Source organism: Triplophysa rosa, linkage group LG6 (assembly GCF_024868665.1).
Source record: "Triplophysa rosa linkage group LG6, Trosa_1v2, whole genome shotgun sequence".
Lineage (NCBI taxonomy): Eukaryota > Metazoa > Chordata > Actinopteri > Cypriniformes > Nemacheilidae > Triplophysa > Triplophysa rosa.
This window is the reverse complement of record NC_079895.1, coordinates 14,221,699-14,246,485: the sequence shown is the minus strand read 5'-3', so window position 1 is coordinate 14,246,485 and position 24,787 is coordinate 14,221,699. Positions and strand designations below refer to the sequence as shown.

Below are 24,787 nucleotides of genomic sequence, written 5' to 3'. Positions count from 1 at the left end.
AAATGTTATATAAAGGTTATAAATTGATTTGCATTTCAGTCGGTGAAATAAGTATTTGATCCCCAAGCAAAACATAACTTTGTACTTTGTGGAGAAACCCTTGTTGGCAAGCACAGAGGTCAGACATTTCTGATAGTTGGTCACCAGGTTTGCACATGTGTCCGGATACATTTAGTCCACTCCTCTGTCAATCTTTAAGGTTTCTTGGCTGTCGCTCAGCAAATTGGAGTTTTAGCCTCCTTCACAGAGGTTCTATAGGACTAGGGTCTAGAGACTGGCTAGGACATTTAATGTGCTTCTCCTTAAGCCACTATTTGGTTGTCTTGGCAATATGTTTTGCGTCTTTGTCATGTTAAAGGCTCATCCATGACCCATCTTCAGTGACCTAGTTAAGGGGAGGAGGTTCTCGTCCAAGATTTTACGGTACATGGGCCCGTCCCTCAGCCCCTCAATGCGGTGAAGTCATCCTGTATACCTGTAGCAGAGAAAAAGCCCTAAAGCAGAATGTTTCCAACACTGTGCTTCTCTGTAGACATGATGTTCTTGGGCTCATAGTCAGCATTTCTCTCCCTCCAAACACAGGAGTCCATTTTGGTCTCACAGCAGTGCCAGCACTTTCGCCAAAGCCTTTTCTGAATCATTTTTATGTTCATTGTCAAACTTAAGACGAGCCAGGCGGGCCTTCTTGGGCAGGAGGACCTTGCGGGTGCTTCAGGATTTCAGTCTACTGTGGCATAGCGTGTTACCAATGTGTTACCAATGTTTTGCTTGCTAACTGTGTTCCCAACTGTCTTGAAATCATTAACAGGCTTCTTCCGTGTAGTTCTGGGCTGATCTTTAACATTTCTCATGATCATCTTTACCCCATTGGGGAAATATTGCAGGGAGCTCCAGAACAAGGGCATTTGATAGTTATTTTGTATATCTTCTATTTCCAAATAATCACACCAACAGTTGTCTCCTTCTCACCAAGCTTCTGTCTGTAGCCTATTCAAGGTTTGTGCAGGTCTCCAATCTTGTCGCTGACATCCTTTAAAACCTATTTGGTCTGGACCATGGTGTTGGAGAGGTTGAACTGGAAGATACAGATTCTGTTGGCAGGCATCTTTTATATACATAACAAGCTGATTTAGGAGTACTTTCTTAAAGTGACAGGACTAATCTGTGGTCCATATAGGCACATAACCAATCTGTGGAGCCAGAATTCTTGCTAGTTGGTAGGGGATCAAATACTTATTTCACTGACTGAAATGCAAATCAATTTATAACCTTTATATAACATTTTTTTCCCCTGATTCTTTTTAATATTCTGTGTCTATCAGTTAAAATAAACCCACCATAAAAATTATAGACCCTTCATTTGTTTGTAAGTAGGCAAACTTACAAAATCAGCAGGGGATCAAATACTTATTTCCCTCACTGTATATGCCCCTTTGATGTTGTCTCTGGCAAAGGATACCTCCAAGTGGCCCAAACACTAAAAAATATTGGTGCCAAGTACGGTGCAGTTGACGCTGATCCTATCATACCCCATCGCCAAACTGTTTGTGACAGGACAAAGCAAAAGGCTGCCGCTGGTAAAAAAAAACTTTAAGAGGCCATCCAAAAAGTTTTGGAATACAGTGGGATTGCTGTTACCACAGATATGTGGACAGACGAATTTAACAAGAGGGCATATACTGTTCTTCTTACATGTCACAGCATCGACGAGAAGTGGCATCTGGAAAGTCGCATTCTGGCAACAATGGAATTTGACAGTCATCTAAACAAACCCAGCAAAAAATATCCATGATCAAATAACCGCTGTGTTAATGAGTTATGGGATAACAGCAGACAAAATTGTTTTTGTCAGTGACCAGGGCCCGAACATTAAGGCTGTACTTCGGACCTACCACTGGGTTCCGTGCTTCACACACACGCTGAACACTGTGTTAGGACACACATTCAGTGAGAGGAATGTACCAGAAGGCATCAAAGATGTGCTGGAAAGATAGATAAGTGCAAAAGCCTGGTGACATTTCTGAAGAGAACAGGTGCTGTTGCAAGTTTAGTGCACACTGTCATTCAAGAATGTGAAGGTCGATGGAACAGTAAAGTCGACATGATGGAATGATGGTGTGCGCTAACGAGTTTAATATCCCCGTTGCAGCAGAACATGGCAGCGGACGAGTGAAAAAGCAGAAGGTGGACTTAGCAGAATGGGAAGATGAGACACCCAGAATGATGGATGAAGTGGAACAATACTGTTCTTCAAACTTTCAGTTAGTTGAGTCCTCAAGGAAATTTGCTTTTATTCTGAGAGAAACAAGATCGCTTATTCCCACGACTGCAGCGCCTGTCGTGGCGAAAAGTCGATCAGCCAATGTAGAAAGAATTCACGAAGACCAGAGAGCCAGGTTTCAAGAGGTTTCAATCTTTATTTGCTCGAGCAAGCAAAGTGAGACATACAGAGTTCATCTGATGATGTCCAATGATGTTCAACGAATACATGTCTGACTCCATCTTTTATACAGTACATTGTTCTCAAGTTGTTATCACAGTTCAAACCAATCATGTTTTACCTGACATCATCTTCTACCAACCAGGTTTTACATGACATCACTTATTTTTATTAGTCCATCCCCTTATCACTCGCTACAGTTACATTTCACGTTACAGTTATATTTCCGGCCTACCATATTAGGATTTAATCGTAGTGAGCGCCTCTCAATCAACACATACGTATATCATGTGCTCTTTGTCTTGACACCTTTCTGGGGGCTTTCAGACGATACATGATTTAACATTGGTTTTATTCAAAATGAACTCATAGTTTAGCGTGATAATGAGAACCCCAGTGTCCTTGGCTGTATGCGATAAGTTAAACTTCTCTACAAATGTGTGTGGTTTTATTAAAAATGAGCTCATTGTTTAGCGTAAGAATAAGCAACCCAGCGTTTTTAATTAAACTTCTCTACAAAAGTGTGTGTGGTGTACGTTGCAGTTCCTGTCTTAGTGTGATAAGATATTTGGTGTTCATGCAGGTGTTCAAACTCATACATGAGTCCCATAGCCCTTGTTAAGATCAGAGTAGTACATGAACTCTATAACTACCTTTAAATGTATTATTTTATGTAAGAAAACTCAGTAATATATTTAGAATATAAGAAAAGTCAATAATATGTCTACAAAAACCACCGTACGCCTTGCTAGGAGAATCTTGTGCATTCCTGTTTACAAGTTTTATAAATAAATGTTCATTTAAAAGCATCTTACGATCATGAATCTGATAACATCATGCTTAAAACAAAGAATAAGAGTAATTAAAGTGACGATCGGGTGCGGATATCTATATCAGAGAAAATTATACGTGTGGGCATGTGGTGGGTGGATAATTTATTTGAAGCAGCGGATGCGGGTGACATTTTAGCTCATCCGCGCATCTCTACACCCCAATCAGCAGCAACATGTACATAAACTATGCGGTATTAAAGAGACAGCCTGCACAATGGGTCCAAGTAAAGTCGTTTACAAATGTGACCGCTGCAGCTCGGTATACACAACAATTGAACACTTGAAGACATGTTTGTCATTAGAGTTTTATAGTACAAATATAGCAAATTAACATGATGATATAGTTGTTTATATTTTTAGCTTCATTGCAATGCCAGTTTATTTATACACCAAATTTCACCAATAACCCTCTCAGCAGTCCTGACTTTTCGTTGTAGTCTCTTAATGTCTGATTTAGTAGCTGAAACAAACCAGACAGTTATGGATGAGCACAGGACAGACTCGATGATGGCCGAGTAGAACTGTGTGAGCAGCTCCTGTGGCATGTTGAATTTCCTCAGTTGGGGAAGGAAGTACAACCTCTGCTGGGCTTTTTTAGCGATGAAGTCTATGTGAGTGTCCCACTTCAGGTCCTGAGAGATGGTAGTGCCCAGGAACCTGAATGACTCTACTGCAGCCACAGTGTTGTTCATGATGGTGAGTGTGGGGAGTGCAGGGGGGGTTCTCCTGAAGTCCACGTTCATCTCCACTGTTTTGTGCGTGCTCAGCTCCAAGTTGTTGTGACTGCACCAGACAGCCAGCTCTGCAACTTCCTGTCTGTCAGCAGACTCGTTTCCATTGTGGATGAGGCCGATGATGGTAGTGTCATCTGCAAATTTCAGGAGTTTGACAGAGGAGTCTTTTGCAGTGCAATGGTTTGTATACAGGGGGAATAGCAGTGGGGAGAGCACGCATCCCTGAGGGGCACCAGTGTTGATTGTGAGAGTCCCGGATGTGAGTTTACCAAGCTTCACTAGTTGCTGCCTGTCTGTTAGGAAGTTAGTGATCCATTGACAGATTGGGGTGGGCACGGAGAGCTTGGGTCAGTTTGTCTGAGAGAAGGTCAGGCATGATGGTATTAAAGGCCGAACTGAAGTCCACAAATAAGATTTTTTTTCTTTATGTGTCCAGGCAATGGGCTATTGTGGTCCATGGTAAATGACAATGGTTTGGGGAGTGCCCTTTAGTGGATGACAAGGGCAATCCAGCTGGTGATTGAAACAATTTGACACATTTAATCCAAAATACTAATTTCACATGTTCAATACAAGTACTGATTTTCAGTAAACAAAACTGCATTCTGCATTTTACCCACAGAGGTTGTTTATCAACATCAAATGCAAAAGTCCTTTTCTTTTTTTCCTTATTTTGTCTATATCTTCATTTGTCCCTTCAATGGACTACTTGCACGTAGGTTCGTGACGTACTTCCAACTTGAAATCATACGACTCACGTATTTCCGGTTTGGCCTCCATTGTTTTGAGTTGACTGAAAATGATAGGAAAAAGAGGTACTTTTCGATTTCAGAAACAGCAGAGTAGATACTGGGAACACTGTTGTGTTCTGCTGTGTACAGCTTCAAAGTTTAACGGAACAGTTAATTTTAATAAATACAGATTCTAAATTCAGAGTGACAGAGGTCCGATACGTCTGCAAAGCACTTTGTTAATAGTTCAAGAACAGGAACACGTTTGAATGCCTGAACGGGCGTTGGAGAACAGTGAACCCTGAGTGTGTCGCATACTATTAAGCTGTGTGGTGCCTCATTCTTCCTCATTGACCTGTAACACATGGCTCCCCTGACAACCTGTCTTTATTTGATACTGACATAATACCACAGAAACATTAGCTGAACAATTAACATATTTGTATTTGTTTGCAGTTGGCTAACAGATAGCATTGTTTGTAGGGTAACAATACGTATGTTTCTTACCTTCGTAGCAGTGTATGTATGAGGCTGCGTACAACTTAAATCCCTTCTCCAGCTTGCTCGATGGGGCTTTGCTGGATTTCTTGCAAATTCGATGAACATCATTTACATGAATCTTCGGGAGATCCTGGAGACAGCAGGTGTAAAAGGTAGCCATTGCTAAAAGTCGCACTGAGAAGAACGCGGAAGTCTGCATGCAAGTAGTCCATTGATGAAACTGCATTTTTTAGAGAATAAGTAATTATTAACTAGAATAGCAAATTGTATTTTTAAATATTTTAATGGTTATGTAAAGGATTTACCAATGCATTTGCCAAAATGTAAGCCTGTGTCATGGTTCTGCCCCACCTTGTCTTGCTTCTCTTGACCTAGTGGCAGAACCATGATAGAACCTCTTGTTTTATGTGGAGAGTGACGTTTTGTCCCTGTTGGTCTTCCACTCTCAGGTGTGGCGTCTCTGTTCCCGCCCTTTCGTCTCCTCGTTATTGTTTGTTAATTAGTTCATGTCCTGCAACTGTCCCCTCTTGATTTATCCCCTTTATAATGCCCTTGTGTCTTCTGTCTCGTACTGGTTCATTGTACTGTGTCGTGTTTGTGTAATGTGGTGAGTTCCTGTCTTTGAGTTAGTTTAGTTTATTTTGTAGTTGTGATGTGTTTTAGTCTAGTCCTGTTAGTTTAGTTAGTCTTGTTCCTGTTTCCATGTTTGTTACTTTACCCCCACGTGGGTCTTTGTTTTGTTGCTTATTATTTATTAAAGTTTGTGTTAATCCCTTACCCGCTGTCTGCACTTGGGTCCTCTGTCCTTGTCTCCGTGTCTCTCACCACCCACCATTCATGACAGCCTGTAAGATAAATCTTGCATATCTTATCTGACGTGTTAATCTTTTTACATTTACCACCACACATGTAAAATAAATTGTGTTATCATGCACTATGAAAAGAGCTAATTTGTTAGTATGTGAACTGGAACTGGGTTAGGCAAACTTTTTGTTTAAATGTAAAGTATATGTAAATAATCGTCCTGACTTAAGGTCGTTTTGTTTCCCATTTGCAATAGCAGTGGATATCCTGAAACCATGGATGAGAATTTTGAACTCAGAATGTTATTGAAAATTAAGAGTTGACTTTGGGATCATATTAAGTTTTGCTTGAATGAGATACTAGTTGAACAAATCCTATTGTCCTAGTGATTTAAGTGATTATTTTGCATCGTCTGTTTTTTTGGTCGTGGGTGCAATGTAATGCTCTACTTAATAACTGATTGATGTATGCTTTGTGAACTTAAATTTCCATATATGTGTCAGTAAACACAGCAGCTTAAGCAAATTAAGCTTTGAGAATTCTGAAGAATTGTGTATGAATCATCACACATCCATGAGGAATAGAGCATCTTTAATCATGTTCCTGAGCCGCTTTTACACTTTCCTTATGAGTATTATTCATTTTGTTTTTAAAGTTTCTTGCTCTTCATCTGAGTTCAGCTTAGATGGCGATTACTTGTTGGGTGGCCTTTTTCCAATACATGAAGTTGAACAGAAAATATCCATGTTTTCTCCAGAGGCCGTTGAATGTAAAAGGTAAGCAAGAACCTTTTTTAAATATCTTTGATAAAATGGGTGCTTTATACTTTTAGTCTGTTTATTACAAGGAAGTTTAGTTGAACCGAGAATATGCTGCTTCAATGTCCAATGTTCACAGTCTTTCATTTAAATTCAGCTGTCTATTTAAATGCGCTTAATTTTCTTACTTATTTTAGGCACATTGTCTCAAAATCTGGTTATCAGATGTTCCAAGTAATGAGGTTTGCTGTTGAGGAGATTAATAACTCTTCCACCCTGCTGCCCAATGTTTCTCTGGGTTATGAGATTTTTGACCATTGTTCCGACACTAAGAACTTCCCTTCAGTCTTCAGTTTAGTCTCACAGAATGGAACAATAAAACCTCAAGAAAAACTCAACAGCCATCATCCTAAAGTGATTGCCTTGACAGGACCATATGGAAGCACAAGAACTATTACTATTTCACCATTGGTCACAATGGACCTTATACCATGGGTAAATTATGTTTTATGTTATTCATACTGCATCTGAAATACAAGTAAATCATAAAATAATCCAGTATTACCAAGTATTACCTTCTTTCAAATCATGTGCCATTTGTGCACATGCATAGAGTATAGAGTATGTACAATAAGTGTATTGATTATAAATAATGATTTCTTCTCTTTCAAAGGTTCAATATGGAGCCACCAGCTATGCATTAAGTGATAAACTTCATTATCCCTCTTTTATAAGAACAGTGCCTAGCAACAGAGACTCGATAAAGATGATGATTCGCATCATACAGTGGTTTGGATGGAACTGGGTTGCCTTTCTTGGAGGTCCAGACAATTACAGTGAAGATGGCTTACAACTGTTTAACAGCTATATCAGAAACACTGGCATTTGTATGGCCTATCAAGAGATTCTCAGACAAAGTGCAAACTACAGTCTAATTCTTAAAAAGATTGATAAGCTCAACATCAATGTCATTGTGGTTTTCGCTTTGCCAATATATGCAGAAAACATAGTGAGATCTGCCATAGCAAACAACATCAGAGACAAAGTTTGGATTGCTAGTGAAACATGGTCTATGAATCACCAGCTTTCAAGAGAGCCAGGAATTGGACAAATCGGAACAGTCATTGGCATTACAGATAGATTTATGTCATTGCCTGGATTTCATGAATTCATCTATAAAACCAAAAAAATGAATGTTTATAAGAATAACGACATCGAGAGTGAAATACAGACCAGGACATGTAATCAAAAGTGTGACAATTGCTCATTTTTGACCATGGAGGAAACTATAAATGAAGATCCCACACTGTCTTTTGCCATTTATGCTGCCATGTACAGCATAGCTCATGCATTACATAAAGTTCTTCAGTGTGACGTGAGGCAATGCAGCAAAAATACAACAGTTAAGCCATACATGGTAAGTGAATGTGCTGTACTATGCATGAAACATGATATTTGTGGTGAACATAGAGGTTTTAGAAATAAAATGTCAACAGAAATCATATTTTAGGTAACAATATAACAAACAGTATTGCAAAATATTTTGTCTATTTAAATATTTTGCTCAATCATGTCTGTAGAGAATAAATATAAGTACATTTCCATTACTTATTTCTGCCTCAGTTCCCTACGGAACATAGGACTGTGAGAATGTGACAATCTGCTTCTATCTTGTTGTATCTTTGGCAGCATGTTGTGCTTCACCCCATGATTGGTGTTGTGCTTTAAATTATGTTTCTGCAGTCCTCATCCATGTTGTTTTTGGCCTCCCTTGCTTCATCTTCTCAGGTGGTCTCTAATTCATAGCCACCTTTGGGATATTGTTCTGCTCTATCTGAAAAACATGCCAAGTTATTTTATCCCTTTCATGCTTGACCTCTATCACTACAGTATTTGAGTTGGTTTTATGTAATTCAGAATTAGAGATCCTCTCTGGCTAGAAGATCTCGCATATCCCATGAGGCAATTGTTGTGGAAAACCTCAATTTTCTTCATATCACTCTCAATAGCACATTCTGTTCCATATAGCAAAACCGATTTGACATTTCTATTCTATAGTCTTATCTTTGTTCTGAGACTGTACTGTGCAGATTTCAGATTTTCAGCAGACTGCCAGGTTCACGAGTTCGCCTGCGCAGATAACCGCAATGTTGCAGGGATAATAATGATAGAGCGTGGGTAAGAAGGTTATGCCCCGGGGTCCTGCGGGAGAATGAGCTTTGTGAGAGGAGCCGGGTTGGAGGAGGGATGCTAATCTGAAGAGATGTAGCAGGTAAGATGTTTTGTCTATTTATAAGAGAGCTCGCCTGAGCTGATAGGTAGATAGGTACCAGCCATGCTAATTATATGCTCCGGCTCCTCCCGAATACCAACGAACCAATGACCTTGGTAAAAACCTCCGAAACCCACGAAGGGGGCAGCGTCGGTGAACAAGCGAATATCGACGGGGGAGGAGACCATGTCACTGTAGAAAAAGGACAGGCTGTTCCATTGTCTGAGGAACTTTATCCATAAGCTCAGCTCGTCACAGCAGGAGCTGGATAGGGATATCATGTCCTCTTGGGTGTAGGCGGAGAACGCGAGAGAGAAAAGGTGTGACACGAACGGGGCGGGGCTTGCGGGATGATGCGCATCGCAAAATCCAGGTGGCCGAGAACGGACGAGAGCTCGCATTTGGAACAGCGGGGATTGGTTATTAGGGAGGAAGCGATCAAAATCGTTATGTCGATTTTTTCCTTTGGCAGAGAAGCCTGGAAATTAAGTGACTCTAGGTTGATGTCGAGAAATTCGATGGACGTGCTCGGTCCTGAAGTTTTGTCTGGGGCGAGGGGGATGCCGAGCTTCGTGAAAACCTCTTGGACTGTTTCGAGATGCGCGGCTGGGAAGGAGTTGGGAGGCGAAATGATTAAAAATCATCTAGTAGGTGGATAAAGTAGGGGATTGCATAATTGTGAGAGAGAATCCAGCAGATTGCCTCTGACAACATGTCGAAAATTTTGGGTCCACTTCTGCAGCCGAAAGTGAGGTGGACGGAAAAGTAAAATTTTTGCCGCCAGCGTATGCCGAATAGATGCCAAAAATCTGGGTGGATGGGCATGACTTTAAACGCGGAAGTGATGTCGACTTTGGCTGCCAAGCACCTCGACCGGCATTTTTAATTAAGGTGATGGCTTGATCGGTGTTGTGGTAGTGCAGGGAAAGTTCTTCGAGCGGAATGAGGCTGTTAATGCTTGGAAAGGAAGAGCCGTGTGGTGACGAGAGATAGAATATTAAGTGTTTTTTGTCTGAGAATTTCCGTGTGGCTATGTCAATGGGGCTGATGCGAAATACGGTAAATGGGGGAGCCGCGAAGGGGCCGATAATGAATTTGGCGTCAATCTCTTTTTTGATAAGGAGATCGACTGACTCTGGCTCGGCGAGCGCGGACTGGAGGTTGGGACAGATTAGGCTATGCGAGGGGAGACTAATGACGCCGGGGTCGAAGCCGTTCGAGAGACCGGACAGGAGATAGTCAGTTCCGGGGTGCAAAGACAGTTCAAAGGACAAACAAGAAACATTCACAGGAGTCAAAAGGTAATTTTTTGTTTTTTTATTGGAGGATAGATAAACTGGGCAGACAATGCGGGCATGGGCGCCGCTGCAAAAATTGCACACGTGCAAAAAACGACAACGCTGTCTGGTGCATCTGCCTCCGTTGAAGTTGTTGCAAACTTCGTGAGCATGGGGGTTTGCAGCATCGTGTGAGGTTGGGTGGGCTGGGCAATTTGGCTGGCGCGGAACGGAGGAAGTGGACTGGTGAGGCAAAGTTGGGCATGGGGGAAGAGAGGGAGTGACTAGGGGGCATGCGATGGTGCTATGAGCTACGGAGCGACAGACCGTGCAAGAAATATTGCGAACGCCCAGGAAAACCCTGTTGTGTAGCTCAGTGTCCTATGCTCCCCAATAGGAGCACTGCTTCCACTGAGCCACACGCACTTTGCTGAAAAAGTTTATGGTATGTGTAGAAGTGCGAACCCCCATAGGAGAGAGCGAGCTCTGCCACTATGGCGAGGTAATCTCCAAGCTTGCGTCTCCTATGTGGGAACACGGTGCAAATGACATCAGTGTAGCGGGAGAAGGCGACGGTGAATTCGGGGAACGACAGTGTGCGGGAGTGGTTAGGTGACGAGTTTTTGAGTGTGAGTGATAGGTCACCGTAAGTGATCTGCCGATCGGCTGACAGGGGTGAGAGAGGCGAGAGGAGTAGGAAGAGATCTGTGTCCGCACCTGCCAAAATCTGCGTTGCCTGAGACGAGAGGTGGTTCCAAAGCTGGTGCGTTTGCTAGAAATTGACGGTGGCGCCGTGGGTCAAGAGCCTAGAGCGGGGAAGGGGTGCGAGTAAGCCTGGGCTCCGGGTAGAAGCAAACTCGTGTTGCCTGGGTGGTTAGGAGTGTCAGCTGCTGGAGGGGTGTTAGCGGGAGCCGCAAGCTGGAAGGCTGTGAGGGGGACGAGCTGCTGGGAGCTCGCGCCTGGAGAGTCCATAGCCTCCGGGGAATCCATAGCACGACCCATGCTCGCTGATGGCTTGCTGCTCCGGCTTGCGAGCTGCGGAGGCGAATTGCCCAGGCCGGGAATATGGAGAACCACAAGCCGGTCTTGTTGGTGGCTTTAGGAGGAGCGGACCTCGGTGAGGGGGCACCAGCCTGGGACGAGGCGTAGAGGCCGTACAGCTCCACCTTAGTCATCCGCCTACTGAAATGGATGTCCGAATTGGAAAGGGCCAGTCGTAGGCCCTTGATGGTCCATTTCTGAATGGCGGGAATCGTGGGGAGCACTGAGGTGTATGAAGACGGAAACCTTTTTGGATGAGGCGATGATGTAACTCGTGTTTTCGCTGTGCGAGGCTGGCAGCCCCGTGGCGAATCCTGGGGCTCAATTGATGATTCCGATCCAGGACTGGAATGTTGAGATGTGCACGGGGGAGCTGAAGTTTTGAGAGTGGCAGTAACGTCGGTAGTGACGGGAGTCTCGGACATGGCATTGAACGAACTTGTCAATGCTAATCTGAAGAGATGAAGCAGGTAAAATGTTTTGTCTATTCATAAGAGAGCTCGCCTGAGCTGATAGGTAGATGTGGTGATTGCTGATGGTAGACCAGCCGTGCTAATTATATGCTCCGGCTCCTACCGAACTTTGTTAATTAAACATCATGTAGGCAAACTTCTCAACATTTTCAAGAAAACTTCTATTCAGACTAATGGGCTCATCAAATCTTGCACGGATATGCATCACTCGTTTTCACATTACATGGTGTTTGTGCTGAAACCTAATTTCTTTCCAAAGTTGTCCAGTCTGTTGATCTTTTCTTGAGGTGGGCATGCCAAAATGACAAAAGAGCTATATTATCTGCAAACTGCAACTGCAAAGCTGTTGGAAGAGAGGCCAGTGGATGCATCTAGGCTTGTCTGATGTTTTCTGTCGTATGATCCAATCAATGGTTACCAGGAAAATGATAGGTGAGATAATGCATCCTTGCCATACCCCTGACTTCACTGAAAACCACGCAGATAGGTTCCCATCAAGGATGACACTACACTCAAATTGCAGATAGAATAACCCAACCAGTGTATCTCTTGTGAGAGATTCCATGGGGACACAAAACCTTTAACAGGATGTGAAAAACCAGCCTGAAACCAGCCTGTTCTTGTTTCCGCCTGAGGTCAATGGCTACTTCAAATCTGGACAGACGGATTCTGCAAAAAATGTTTTGACTGATTTAAAAGTATTGTGATGCCCCGCCAGTTGTCCATTTTAGAGTTTGCCCTTCTTGGGATGCTTGATAATGATGCCTTTGGCCCATATCAGGGTTGATTTCTCTATTCCAGGTTTTCTTGAATAGACCAGTAAGCACTCTAGTAAGTGTGGTAAGGTTTGCGTTTAGCATCTTACCATGGATGGTGTCAATTCTAGCTGCCTTCCTACACTTGAGTGCTTTGGCAGATCTGACTAGCCTTAGTTAGAGAACTGATGTCAATGTCCAGAACATCTATGGCTGGTGGAGGATCGGTAGGCTTGTCTGACTTAAGCCTGTTTTTTGGTCTGAGAGGCTGTTACTGCTCTTGTTTTTAATTGAGGCAAGTTGTTTCCCACCACACAGCCGTTTAGTGATCTATTATACAGCACTAACTTGACCTTTTCTCTGTGGTACACTCTGCCATGCTAGCCATCGCCATGCGTATTAAAGGCTCTTTCATCCTTACTGGTTTCCTTAGTTAATTTTTGGCCTTTCTAGACTTGCTCTTGGAGCCTTGGTGACTGCTAAACATATTTACTTTAAGTTATTTACTTTCGTCTATTTTCTCCCAAAGTTCTAGTGTTGGCTGCATTTTTATGTCTCCTAAGATCCTAATATAGGTCTTGCCTCCCACTTACCTCCCACATGTCCGAGGGGAGTATGACAGAAAGTTTCTTATTTTAGGTCTTAACATAAGATTTCATATGTTAATTTAGGGTTTTTCGCAAATCGCACATCTTCTATCTGTAGTTAAGATAAGATAATGCACTTAGGAAATGCTGTTCTGTAATACATTTTATCCTAAATGAGGTCCTAACTGAAATTACCATGGTAACCAATATTTTCAAGTTACGATCTTTCTGTTGTACGCCCCCGGGTTCCTATCTGTTGTCTCGTCTAAGGCACTTAAATGGTTCTTTAAGTTAAGTACAAAGTCCATATTTGCTTGAGGACACTTGATCTTGGCGACATTGCTGACTCTCTTGATTCTCTTGAAGAGTTTTCTTCACAAGGTAGTGGTGACTATTAACACATGCAGCTCGACACACTCTGACATCTTGGAGAGATGTTCCACTTTCCATTTATCACAATGTGGTAAATTTGACTGGTCACGTTATTGTCATGTTGTTTCTGTGTCAAAGTCTGGATGTTCTTATGTGTAGTAAATGGTCACTCTGACCACTAGATGTCCAAGCAAGTCACAAAGTCTGTTGCATTGTCATTTTTTTCAACAGCTATGGCTTCCCATAACTCTCTCACGGTTGTTGTTAAAGCTCCCACTTTATCATTCATGTCACCCACTACAAGTAGCATGTGGTGGGGGTGACTTTTGAGACTATATTATTTGTAGTAATTTGTAGCAGTTGTTTTGGTTGATTGTTGGTGCGTAGCACTGTATGATATTAGGTTTGCAGTGCTTTGAATTAAAGCATGCTCCAATCACACATTTTTTGAGACTATGACACCCACTGATGATGTTGACTTTTATGCAAAGAGTACAGAATTATTGAGCCATCACTGGCCAAGGTGTCAAGACGTCATGTGCGTACCCTGCATTCTAGTACATCTTGTCACTGTTTAAGTTCAGAGGTAAGACTGCCATCTAGCGGTATAAGTGAAGTGAAAGTGACCTATTAGTCAGATATGGTGACCCATACCCGAAATGTGACCTCTGCATTTAACCCATCCAGAGAGTAGTGAACACACACACAGCACGTCGTGAACGCACGTACACCCGGAGCAGTGGGCAGCTATCACTGCAGCGCCCGGGGAGCAAGTAGGGGTAAGGTGCCTTGCTCAAGGCACCTCAGTCGTTACCCGCCGGCCCTGGGAATCGAGCCGGCAACCTTCTGGTCACAAGTCTGACTCTCTAACCATTAGGCCACGACTGCCCCTATATATATAAGCTCCAAACAAAACTGCCATAGTAGTATATATGTTGATATGTTGAGTCCCTCACAATGGGGCGGATACGGTCAATGGTCAACGCAAAGGGGGCGGGCCCTCGCAACCTGGGTGGTCTGGAAGTAATTCAACCCCCCCGCAAAGGTCAAAGGTCACCATCAATCATTTTGACACTATGTCCCCCATAAATACTACTTGCCATGAATCTTGTACGATTCTTTTTTAAATATCAATATTGCGTTTTTGAGAATTGACACGGTACCTCCAAACAAAATATTTCAATACTCATGTTTATCCATATTTTCATACCATTACTCCTGATTACCTCCAGAAATAACAGACTAAAATAATAAAGAAACAACAACTAGTAAGTGCTGGTGCTAGACACACACCCCAATTTATTGAATGAACCCCTATTTAAAATAACAGAAACAACAGAAAGCTAACATAAAGGAGACATGAAGCCTAAATGCAATGTGTAACTTTTATTAATGAACAAAACTATTAAAGCATAGAGAAGCATAGATTCAAAAGAGAATATAAGCAAAACTTAAAATAAAAAAAATCTATAAAATATTCAGCACAAGATAACCAACCTAAACAACAACAATACTTGTTTCATGCAATGACAATGTTCATGGGCGTACATTTCCAGTTTTCACAGTAAAATGGAAACAGTAGAGTTCTGGGTAGTATTTTACAAAAGACGTATACAAATAAACCTTTTACAGTTCCTTTGTCTTATATCGCTGTTGTACTTTTGAAACCCTTTATCTCCATATTTTGTGATAAATCATTAATATAAGTCACCCTTTGTTTGTCACTGGGTTTTGTAGTATCTAACCAATAAAAAGTATTAAAAAGTGCTTGTGAACTTTCATAACAGTTTTTAATGATTTAAAAAATACAACATTTTCATCTTTTCCTGAAAAAACAGTGAGTTCAGACATTAGAGGTTTTGGAAGGACAGCGACGACATGTAAGCTGGAGTATTTTAAGATGTTTCTATCGTTGTGAGGGGAAAACAAAAAAAACTCACTGCGCATATTATTGACCAATGAAGGTAAACTGTTTCATTGATCCAAACCATGCAAAATTAGTTTGCAGAAAATAAATTTAAATTTTAAAAACACCGGACCAAAAAACGACAAAAACACAGGGCAGGAAATAGGAGAGCAAATGAAGAGGAATAAAAATGGCACCAGGTGAGGGGCATGAATTAAAAGTTGGATACTTAATGAGGAAACAAGGGGGTGAGGTCACAACACGACACAGGACCACACATATGGCACACAGCAAGCAATTACCTTGTGCTTCAAAACCCAGAACACAACACAAGTGGTATATTTTTCTGTAGCACATGGCTTGTGATTTTCCTTTTCCTTGTGTTCCAACAAAAATATACCAACTGTTACACCTTTCAGTAGAAGTGCCCTCATGCTCCACCAGAGGGTACTAATGTAGTAAATTAATGCAGACTTCAGCATGTAATGATAGCTAATGTAAAATAACAGACTTTTAGGCAACATCGTCCTGTTATGTGCAATGAGCAATACAATCCTTCAGAAAAAGAAAAATATAAAAATGCTTGTGGACTGCAGCATACTCTGAAGAACTAGTAACATACTAAGCTGCTCTTAGGCACAAATAAATACTGAGCCTATTTCCAAAAAAAGTGGAGTGTTCCTTTAAGGCCCAATCCCATTTCTACCCCTTCACTCTACCCTTCTGTATAGCGCGGAGAGGTGTGTGGTGAGCTGCTTTTGACGAAAAAGTTCCGGGTCACTATATAAGTACTATTTCAGAAACAACAAATATGTAAATGAGATGTTTTTTGGGCATTTAGTTTTATAAAAATGCAGTACTGTGTGTGTAACAGTTCAGAGTAGAAATGCAAGTAGTCTACGACTTGATGAGTCATGGATATGATAATTAGCATATGTAAAGTTGAATTATTTTATAAAATTATAAAAATGTTTATTAAAACCGGACCTTTTGACGTTGATGAGAATTCAGATTTGGACTTTTGAATGTAAACTTTGAGAACCCCTGACGTAGAGGGTTCACTGGTAGTTGCCGGCGCTTGCATCTAACTGATAAGCTGTGATTTGATGATTTCCAGAATCACAAAACACAAAATATTTATGATTTCCATATTTCCAGAATTACAAAACACAAAATATTTTAAAGGTGTCATGAACTGGGCTTGTTTATTGTTTTATACTGTTGTATGAGGTCTACTTATGACGTTCACGTGGTTTTTACATTCAAAAACAACAAAATCAATATGTAATAGGCTACTCTCTACCCAGGTTTTAAGGCCGGCATGACAAACGCTCAGTTTTAATGGGCGTGCCGCATTGAAGACTTGGAAGTAAACGCCCACTGCTATGATTGGATAGCAGTTTGCGTAGTAAACTTTGTTGGAGCCTTCTGTGAATTTGGTTAGACACGTAACGTGGGGTTACACATTATCCTTATTTGCACGGGATTAGTATTATCTGGGGACCTTTTGTGATTTCGAAATTACCTCCAGACATCTGTATTTCATGTGGCGCATTCGCACGGGATAAGTGAAGCCTGTGATTTTACTCAAATTTACTGACTTATTTCCCGGATGTGATGGCAAGGCTTTGCGTATAGTTTGTATAGCCTATAGTTGTATGGTGTTTAATGATATATGACCGTACCTGTCAGCATTTGAGACCCGTGATCACGAACTGGACAAAAGATCACAGCGATCACGGATCTAAAATGTTACGAGAGTTTCCATGATAAATAAACAAACGGGAGACTCCCGGCCAAAACGACAGTGTTGGCAGGTATGGATATGTCCCAGCACCCGAAATAATATCAAAACACTTCAAAACAGCCTCCACTATTCGCAAATGTGGATAAAACCTTGTAAAATAATATATGAGCCCGCCAAATCACAGAGATGCCGATTCGCACGGGACTAATATTATCACAGGACCTCGGTGTTCCTCAAAATAATTTTTACTTTACAAATTACAGACATGGCCGATTCGCATGGGATTAAGATTACAGACAACCGCTGCAATTATAACAAATGACTAGAGGTCCCCAGTTAATACTAATCCCGTGCGAATAGGGCTCAGGGCATATCAAGTGATTTCTAACAAAGCAATAGTGACGCATAGTACAAATATGTTTCACTCACATAAGATTGCTGCGCCATTCCTATCGGACCCAATATTGATGGCACAGCACTGCTTTTTTAAGTTTAGTCTCTCCACAAATCCAGCGTCAACCTGTGCCTTGTTCACAAAGGAATTCGCGGTGAAATGAGAACAAACGCTCAATGTTTTACCCACGTGAGCTGGAACTTCTTTAGAAATGCATGGTTGAAGTTTATTTTTAAGTCGGAATCCGACGGACGGTTATGCAGCGACTGTGTTCTTACACAACCAGGCATTGACTGCACAATATTTTGAGATGTTTAATGGCATGTTTATTACTTGCTCGCTCTATCTGTCATGCGCGAACCAGTGGGCGGGGCTAGAGAAGTAGTCGTTGATATTCTTCTGTGGGGGCGGTGTTCAACCTATCTAGCTAGATAGGTGCATTCCAGGACCTGGTGTTCACTGCGTCTGGTGTCAGTAACAGTTGTAATTTCAGTAACAAGGGCGTTTCAGTTCTGACAGTTCTGAGGATGTTCGCTTGAATATGATTCCCTCTTATATAACAAAAGCTGGGGTTAAAATTGATTTCTTAATTCATGTCTCCTTTAACCTTATGTAGAAAAATATACTGGCTGCAAGAGTAAAGTTGTGCTCAATGTTTTCAAAGCGCCGTTTGCATTGTGTTGCAAGCTGTAAAGCCAAAGTGTTACCCTTCTGCCCAGCAGACACGGCTGCATTTTGGAGAAGAGAGACCAGAGGTAGGACTTTTGAAATGGTTACATAATGCTCTGCTGAAACTTCCTCAGGTGCCTGTTCAAAGGGCCTGAGGGCTTCAATGGCTTGGCTGATATGGGACCATTCTTCATCATTCAAGCACAAGGTGTTTCTCCCAAGAAGACAAAGTGCTGTTAGAACAGCTTGCCTTTGCTCAGTCAGTCTCTCCAGCATGTAGAACAACAAATTCTACCTGGTCTCTACTGCTTGAATTTGTTTGTGCTCTGGCATTCGCAACTGAATGTGCACTTCCTTAAGCTTGTCAGATGCTTTGGTGGAAGAACTGAACAATAGCACCACATTTCCCGTGGATGGACTCCAAATTTGTCTCTGCCTTGATGGCGTCTTCCACAACCAAGTTAAGGGTGTGTGAAAAACATGGAATGTGTTTCCATTGGGTTTTCTGCACAGCTGAACTCATATTATTAATAATATGTTATCATTAAAAACAGCAAGGACCTTTCTAGTAATGCCCCAGTTCTCTGATATTTTTGTGAGGAGCCCAGTTATATTGTGTCCTTTTCAGAAAATATCAATACGTCAATAGCACTTTTGAGTATTGATATATTGATACTGCGGCCTTCATGTGCACATCCCTACCATGGAATCCGACCAAGAGCTTAAATGATAAATCATTCATGCTAACCAGTATTTACTATACTTACTATCTTTTTCCATAATGACAGTTTGAAGTTGCAGCTGTCCTCAGTTACATGTTGCCTCTATTATTATCCCTGCCTAAAACATTTCTCCATTGTTTGATATTGCTCACAAAAATCATCAACAAAATAAACGGCTCAAACAGACTTAAACGGTTTCAAACAAATGTAATTTATTAACTCAATACTATGACGCTCTCCTCACTAACCAAAAACATTTACTCAGTAACTTTTACTCAAAGTAACTGAGTGCAGCTGTAACAAGTCAGAGGAGAACTGGTCCTCCCGGCTTAGCCTGGTTTCTCCCAAGGTTTTTTCTCCATTTCATCACTGGAGTTTGGATTCCTTGCCACTGGACTGTGTTAGCTTGCTCACTGGGAGACTGCTTATATTAGATTAGCTTAGAATTCTGTCCATTAAATAAAGTCCATTAACATTGCTTACTCCTATAACATGTACTGTATTGTATTGAACCTTTCACTGTGTTGTACTTTAAGTTCTTTTTCTTCCTGTAAAGCTGCCTTGAAACAATGCAACATTGTAAAAAGCGCTATATGAATAAAATTGCAGATAATTCACTGGATCTACATTTTCCCACTCACCTCTATAGTAAATTATTGCACATGGTTTAATAGCTCAAATAGCGAGGAAGCTGCGTTTCCTTTCTGTTTTCTAAATTTATATTAAATTTACATATAATATTAATAAACTGCACCAATCAAGATGACTCTCAATACTAGGATAACCATGTGTTATTCATTTTGAATGGTTGTTATCGTAAGAATAACAGACCTTGGAATGTGATCACTAACCAAACAGAATCGGGTATTCCAGAAGGCTGTGAAATTAATTGTATAATTGTGTAATATTATTATTGTGAAATGAATTGTGTTCTTTTCTTTTTAACCACACTTCACAACAGCTTCTGAGAGAAATTAAGAAGTTGGATTTTCTTCTGAGTGGCCGTCAGGTGAAATATGATGTCAATGGTGATCCAGCCATCAGTTATGCAGTCGTGCTGTGGCACACAGAAACAAATCATTCATGGCTTGAGATCGTCGGCACGTATGACACAAATCCAGAAATGATTTTTACCATTAACAACTCCCTCATACCCTGGAGTAACAATACTTCTGTGAGTTACCCCTGATAGTCTTGATATATTGATTCAGCCTTATATAAATGCATTTATCTGTCTAGACTGACTTCAATGATAAATTTGTCTATTCTGTAAAGGTTCCTTTCTCGAACTGCTCTGTTGAGTGTAAAGAGGGATTTTCAAGGGAACGTGTGGGATATCATGACTGCTGCTTTCTGTGTAAAAAGTGCCCACAAAACAGCTATGTAAATTATTCCCGTAAGTATGTTAATCCTAGATACTTCCAAGAGAGAAACATCTGTCTGTTTGTATGTATGTCAAAATTGTTTCATAAAAAAATTACACTATCATCATTTGGCATTAAAATAATTGACGCTGCTTAAAATGAACTACCAAGATAAGAAAAATGTAAAACGCATTCTAAAAGTAGGAGTGATTCTCACAAAGTTTTTTTTATACTTCCGTCAACAAATTACCTTATATGCATTTAAAACAAAGTCTCATTTTTTCAAAATAACACATTGAAAATCGAATTACCACACTGAAAAAAATGATACTTTAAACGAACTTAATTAAATTATGGACAGTGGTTCCACACAACAGAAATATGTTATCTCTACGCAAATACTTAATGTATGATGAACTAAACTGAACTGAGTAAACTTAAACAACCATGTCCAAATAATGTCCAAATAACTTGAATCAAATAAGTTCATCCTACTAAAAGTATTTAAGTAGAGATAACATGTTTCCATTATGTGGAACCACTGTCCATAATTGAATTAAGTTAGTTTAAGGTAAAATATTAGCTGTTATTTTTAACACACTAAATAAGCTAAATAAAGCTCTTATTGTTCGGTGTTAGCCAGAAGTTGGTTTTGTTAAACTTTCGGCTTAGCCCAAGTACTTGCTTTTTTATTAAAGCAATTTTAAATCTGGTTAGCAGGTCCTCAACCCAAGCACATGCTCTATACTTTACCACAATGGTAACCCCCCAAAACCATTAACATACCAGAAACTCTTTTAAATACAAACACAAAAGAGTATTAAACATGAACAAATATCCCTGTTTCATCATTTTGCTAAAAGATGTATAAAATAACATTTTATTGCAACTTTTACTCTCCCTATTCAGCCCTGTGCAAAGCATGATGGGAAGTGGAAATCCTGTTCCTAGTTAATAGCGCTACTTTAATACAACTAAATTAATTTATGTTGTGTTAACTTGATTTATTTTAGTAAATTGAACAAGCATCAAATATGATTTTGATCTACTTGATTGAAACATGTTAATTTAAAATGTAAACATTTAGTTAAGCCAAAGCATTACTGTTTTTAGTCCGTTTAACACAATGCAATTGTGTTTAAACATAAAACCTAATACAATGGTGTTAAAACAAAATAAATTGTTTAAATAAAGTGAACAGTATTGTAAAATCGTTTTTTTTTTTTGAGTGCATAACAGCCTAAAAAACATAACAAATCTGTAATTCATGGTTCACCTTTGGTCTATGGCCAAAGAAACATTGTATGCCCGGTGAACTATAGCCCAGGGGCCTCATGTACAAAGACTTGTTGATTCCATACTAAAACATTGCGTACGGACAAAGCTGTAAATGTGCGTACGCACAAAAAAACTCACGCCAGACATGAAGTTGGCGTGGAGGAACGCACATTCTCACGTTAATTTCACTGTTAGTACATCCGACCGTGAGCGTGAAAGCTGGCATACGCGGCGTTAATACATGAGGCCCCTGGACATTTTAAGCACTAGGGCGGTGGTAGTAGGTTATTCAGTAAAAGAGCAGCAGGTGAATCTCTAGTACAGCAACCCACTTCACATCTGAAGTGTTGTGTGTACAGACCAAACGTCTGACATTTAGAAACAAGTCACTGAAAGTGTCAAGTGCACTAATAGATGAAACGACAGAAAAATGTGTCAAGTTTGTGATGACCTAAGACTTTAGAACAACGTTGCTTGATTCAATATATTGTTACAGATGCTTTTATCATAGCGGACTTACAAACGCAGCACCTAGATGACAGCGGCCAATATGCAAAACATTTTCGTTCTGTTTCTTTCACATTTATTCAATGAGAAACAACTACAAAAATATACAATTAAAAGATCTGCGTGCAGCAGCACAGTGCACTGAACTCTAAGTAACGTTAGGCCTTGCAAGCTTTTGTGGATGAAAACAAGACACATTGTGAATGATGCATGCGGAAGCAGGAAACGATAACATATATTATTGCCGGGAGTGGGACAGAATCCCGCTAAAGGGGGTGGGAATGACATCCGTCCCACGTCAGTCGTCTTCTTAAAGGGCTAGTGTCAAAATCACATGTCCCGCGACTAGTTGACATTAAGCTTTAGATGTCACGTCAGAGCATTAATGTCGATTAGTAGAATATTTTTGTCCAACCCCTAGTCTGTATTACTAAGCATTCATATTATTATGCTATTCTAGGAGACCCTTTTACCTGTTTTCCATGTGGAGAGAGCGAATGGTCTGATGAGCGCAGCATGGCTTGTAAGACACGTTCCGTCGTCTATCTTCAGGTCACAGAAATCGGCTCCATTGGTGTTATATCTTCTACTGCATGCTTGATTACTCTGCTTATGTTCACGTTATTCATTTTTGCTCACAATTATAACACACCAGTAGTGAGGTCTGCAGGTGGCAGCATGTGTTTCCTGATGTTAGCAAGTTTGATTATCTCTTGCCTAGGTATGTTTTTCTTCTTTGAACAACCCACACATGTAACTTGTCACTTGAGAAATTTCCTGTATGTGTTTTTCTACACTGTTTCTCTCTCTTGTTTGACTGTTCGTGCCTTTCAAATAGTTTGTGTCTTCAAAATGGCTGCAGAGTTCCCTAATGTGCACAGGCTGTGGGTGAAGTACAATGGCCAGTGGCTTTTTGTGGCCTCATTTTCTGCCTTTTATTTAATTGTTTGTGTTATATGGATCACAGTGCTGCCCACCAAACCCTCCAGGGACTTTGTTACGTTTAAAGACCAGATTTTGCTTGTCTGTGAAAGGGGGCACGCTGTACCCCTTATCATTGTTGTGTTTATTAGTTGGTTTCTTGGTTTCCTGTGTATCTACTTTTCTTACATGGCCAGAGATTTACCGAAAAATTACAATGAGGCCAAATCAATTACCTTCAGTATAGTTTTTTTCATTGTGGTCTGGATTTTATACTTCACAGCATATGTTTTTGTCAAAGGCAAATACATCCTGCTTTTGAATGCATTGACCCAGATATTGAGTATATATGGAATTTTCATAAGCTATTTCATACCAAAATCTTACATCATGTTATTTCAGCCCAAGAAGAACACTGCTGCATACTTTCAAACATCTATTCAGAATTACACCCAAACTATTAGTAGGAGTTAAACCACAACAATGTTGGAGCACTTGCCCACGAGGCTAATTGGCTTCTATTTAATTTGAAAACTACTATTAAATTATTACATTTCAATTAATGGTTACTTTAGCAAACACTTTCTCTTTTTTATCTCGTGAATTTCTGTTATTTGTTTGTTTTGTAGTATGAAGCGCTAGTTGTTTGGACAATAGCCACTAAAGTAGCAGGTGTATATCTAGTAAGTGTTGCTCTAGGTCTTAGTGCTAACAAGAACTCTGAAACTTGTATGGCTTTGATTATTATTTAAACATTGATGATGGTCAGTTTCAGACTTTAAATCTCTTATGTAATCTATATATACATTTGATAATAAATGTTGACACAAAATTGTTCTGTTCTTATGTCCAATTACTTTTTTTCTCATGTCTTATGGCTAACTAAATTAAAGGGATATTTCACCCAAAAAAACATTTACCCGATGTTTTGCTCACCCTCAAGGCATCCTATTTGTATCTGACTTTCCTCTTTCAGAATAATGCAGTCGGAGCTGTAATACCACATATCCTCGGTCTTCCAAGCTTTAGCATGGGAGTGAATAGATGAGATTTTGAAGCTCAAGTTAATAAAGATCTTCTTAAATATTCCTTAAGTTAATTAGTTAAACTGAATGTGTTAAGATGTACTAAAATGGAACTATTTGTAACGGTCCTGTCTGACCCCTTGTGTTCCCCTGCCAGCTTTCCCCGTGTTTTCACTCCATGGACTCTTATTCACCGCACCTTTAACAGTCACAGACTACACTCCCCATAATCCTTTGCACCAGTTCATAACCATCTTTGATTACACCCGCACCTGAGACTCATGATTGCACCCACACCTGATCGTCATTCCCTGGACTCTTTATATTCCTTGTGTTTTGTTCTGTTCTTCGTCAGGTCTAGATGTATAATAGTTGTAGTATGTTTTGTTCTAGCTCGGACCTTCTATTACTTACCCGTGGATGTTTACCCGGTGTTTGTGAATTAAGTTGCCCGTGGATGTTACCTGTTGTTTGTGGATTTATGTACCCGTGGGTGTTACCCGTTGTTTTGGATTTGTTTACCTGTCTCCTGTTCACCTGTTCCTCCCTACAATAAACCATCACCAGTCTCCTTCAGTTCCCAGTGTGGCATCGTCCTTCCATCAGCTTGTGGAGCCTTACACTATTCCCACCATACTTAACATTAAAAAAAATTTAGGGCTCAAAATAAAACTGG

At 40.5% G+C, this 24,787-nt stretch overlaps 1 protein-coding gene across 1 annotated transcript; it reads left to right on the top strand.

Moving 5' to 3' along the window:
* Positions 1 to 6,640: 6,640 nt before the first annotated feature.
* LOC130555302 (taste receptor type 1 member 1-like) lies at positions 6,641 to 23,560 on the top strand. Its single transcript, XM_057335410.1, has 6 exons — positions 6,641 to 6,819; positions 6,999 to 7,296; positions 7,475 to 8,218; positions 19,978 to 20,190; positions 20,292 to 20,412; positions 22,626 to 23,560. The coding sequence occupies exons 1-6, from the start codon at positions 6,641 to 6,643 to the stop codon at positions 23,558 to 23,560; spliced, it is 2,490 nt and encodes an 829-aa protein (XP_057191393.1).
* Positions 23,561 to 24,787: the final 1,227 nt, after the last annotated feature.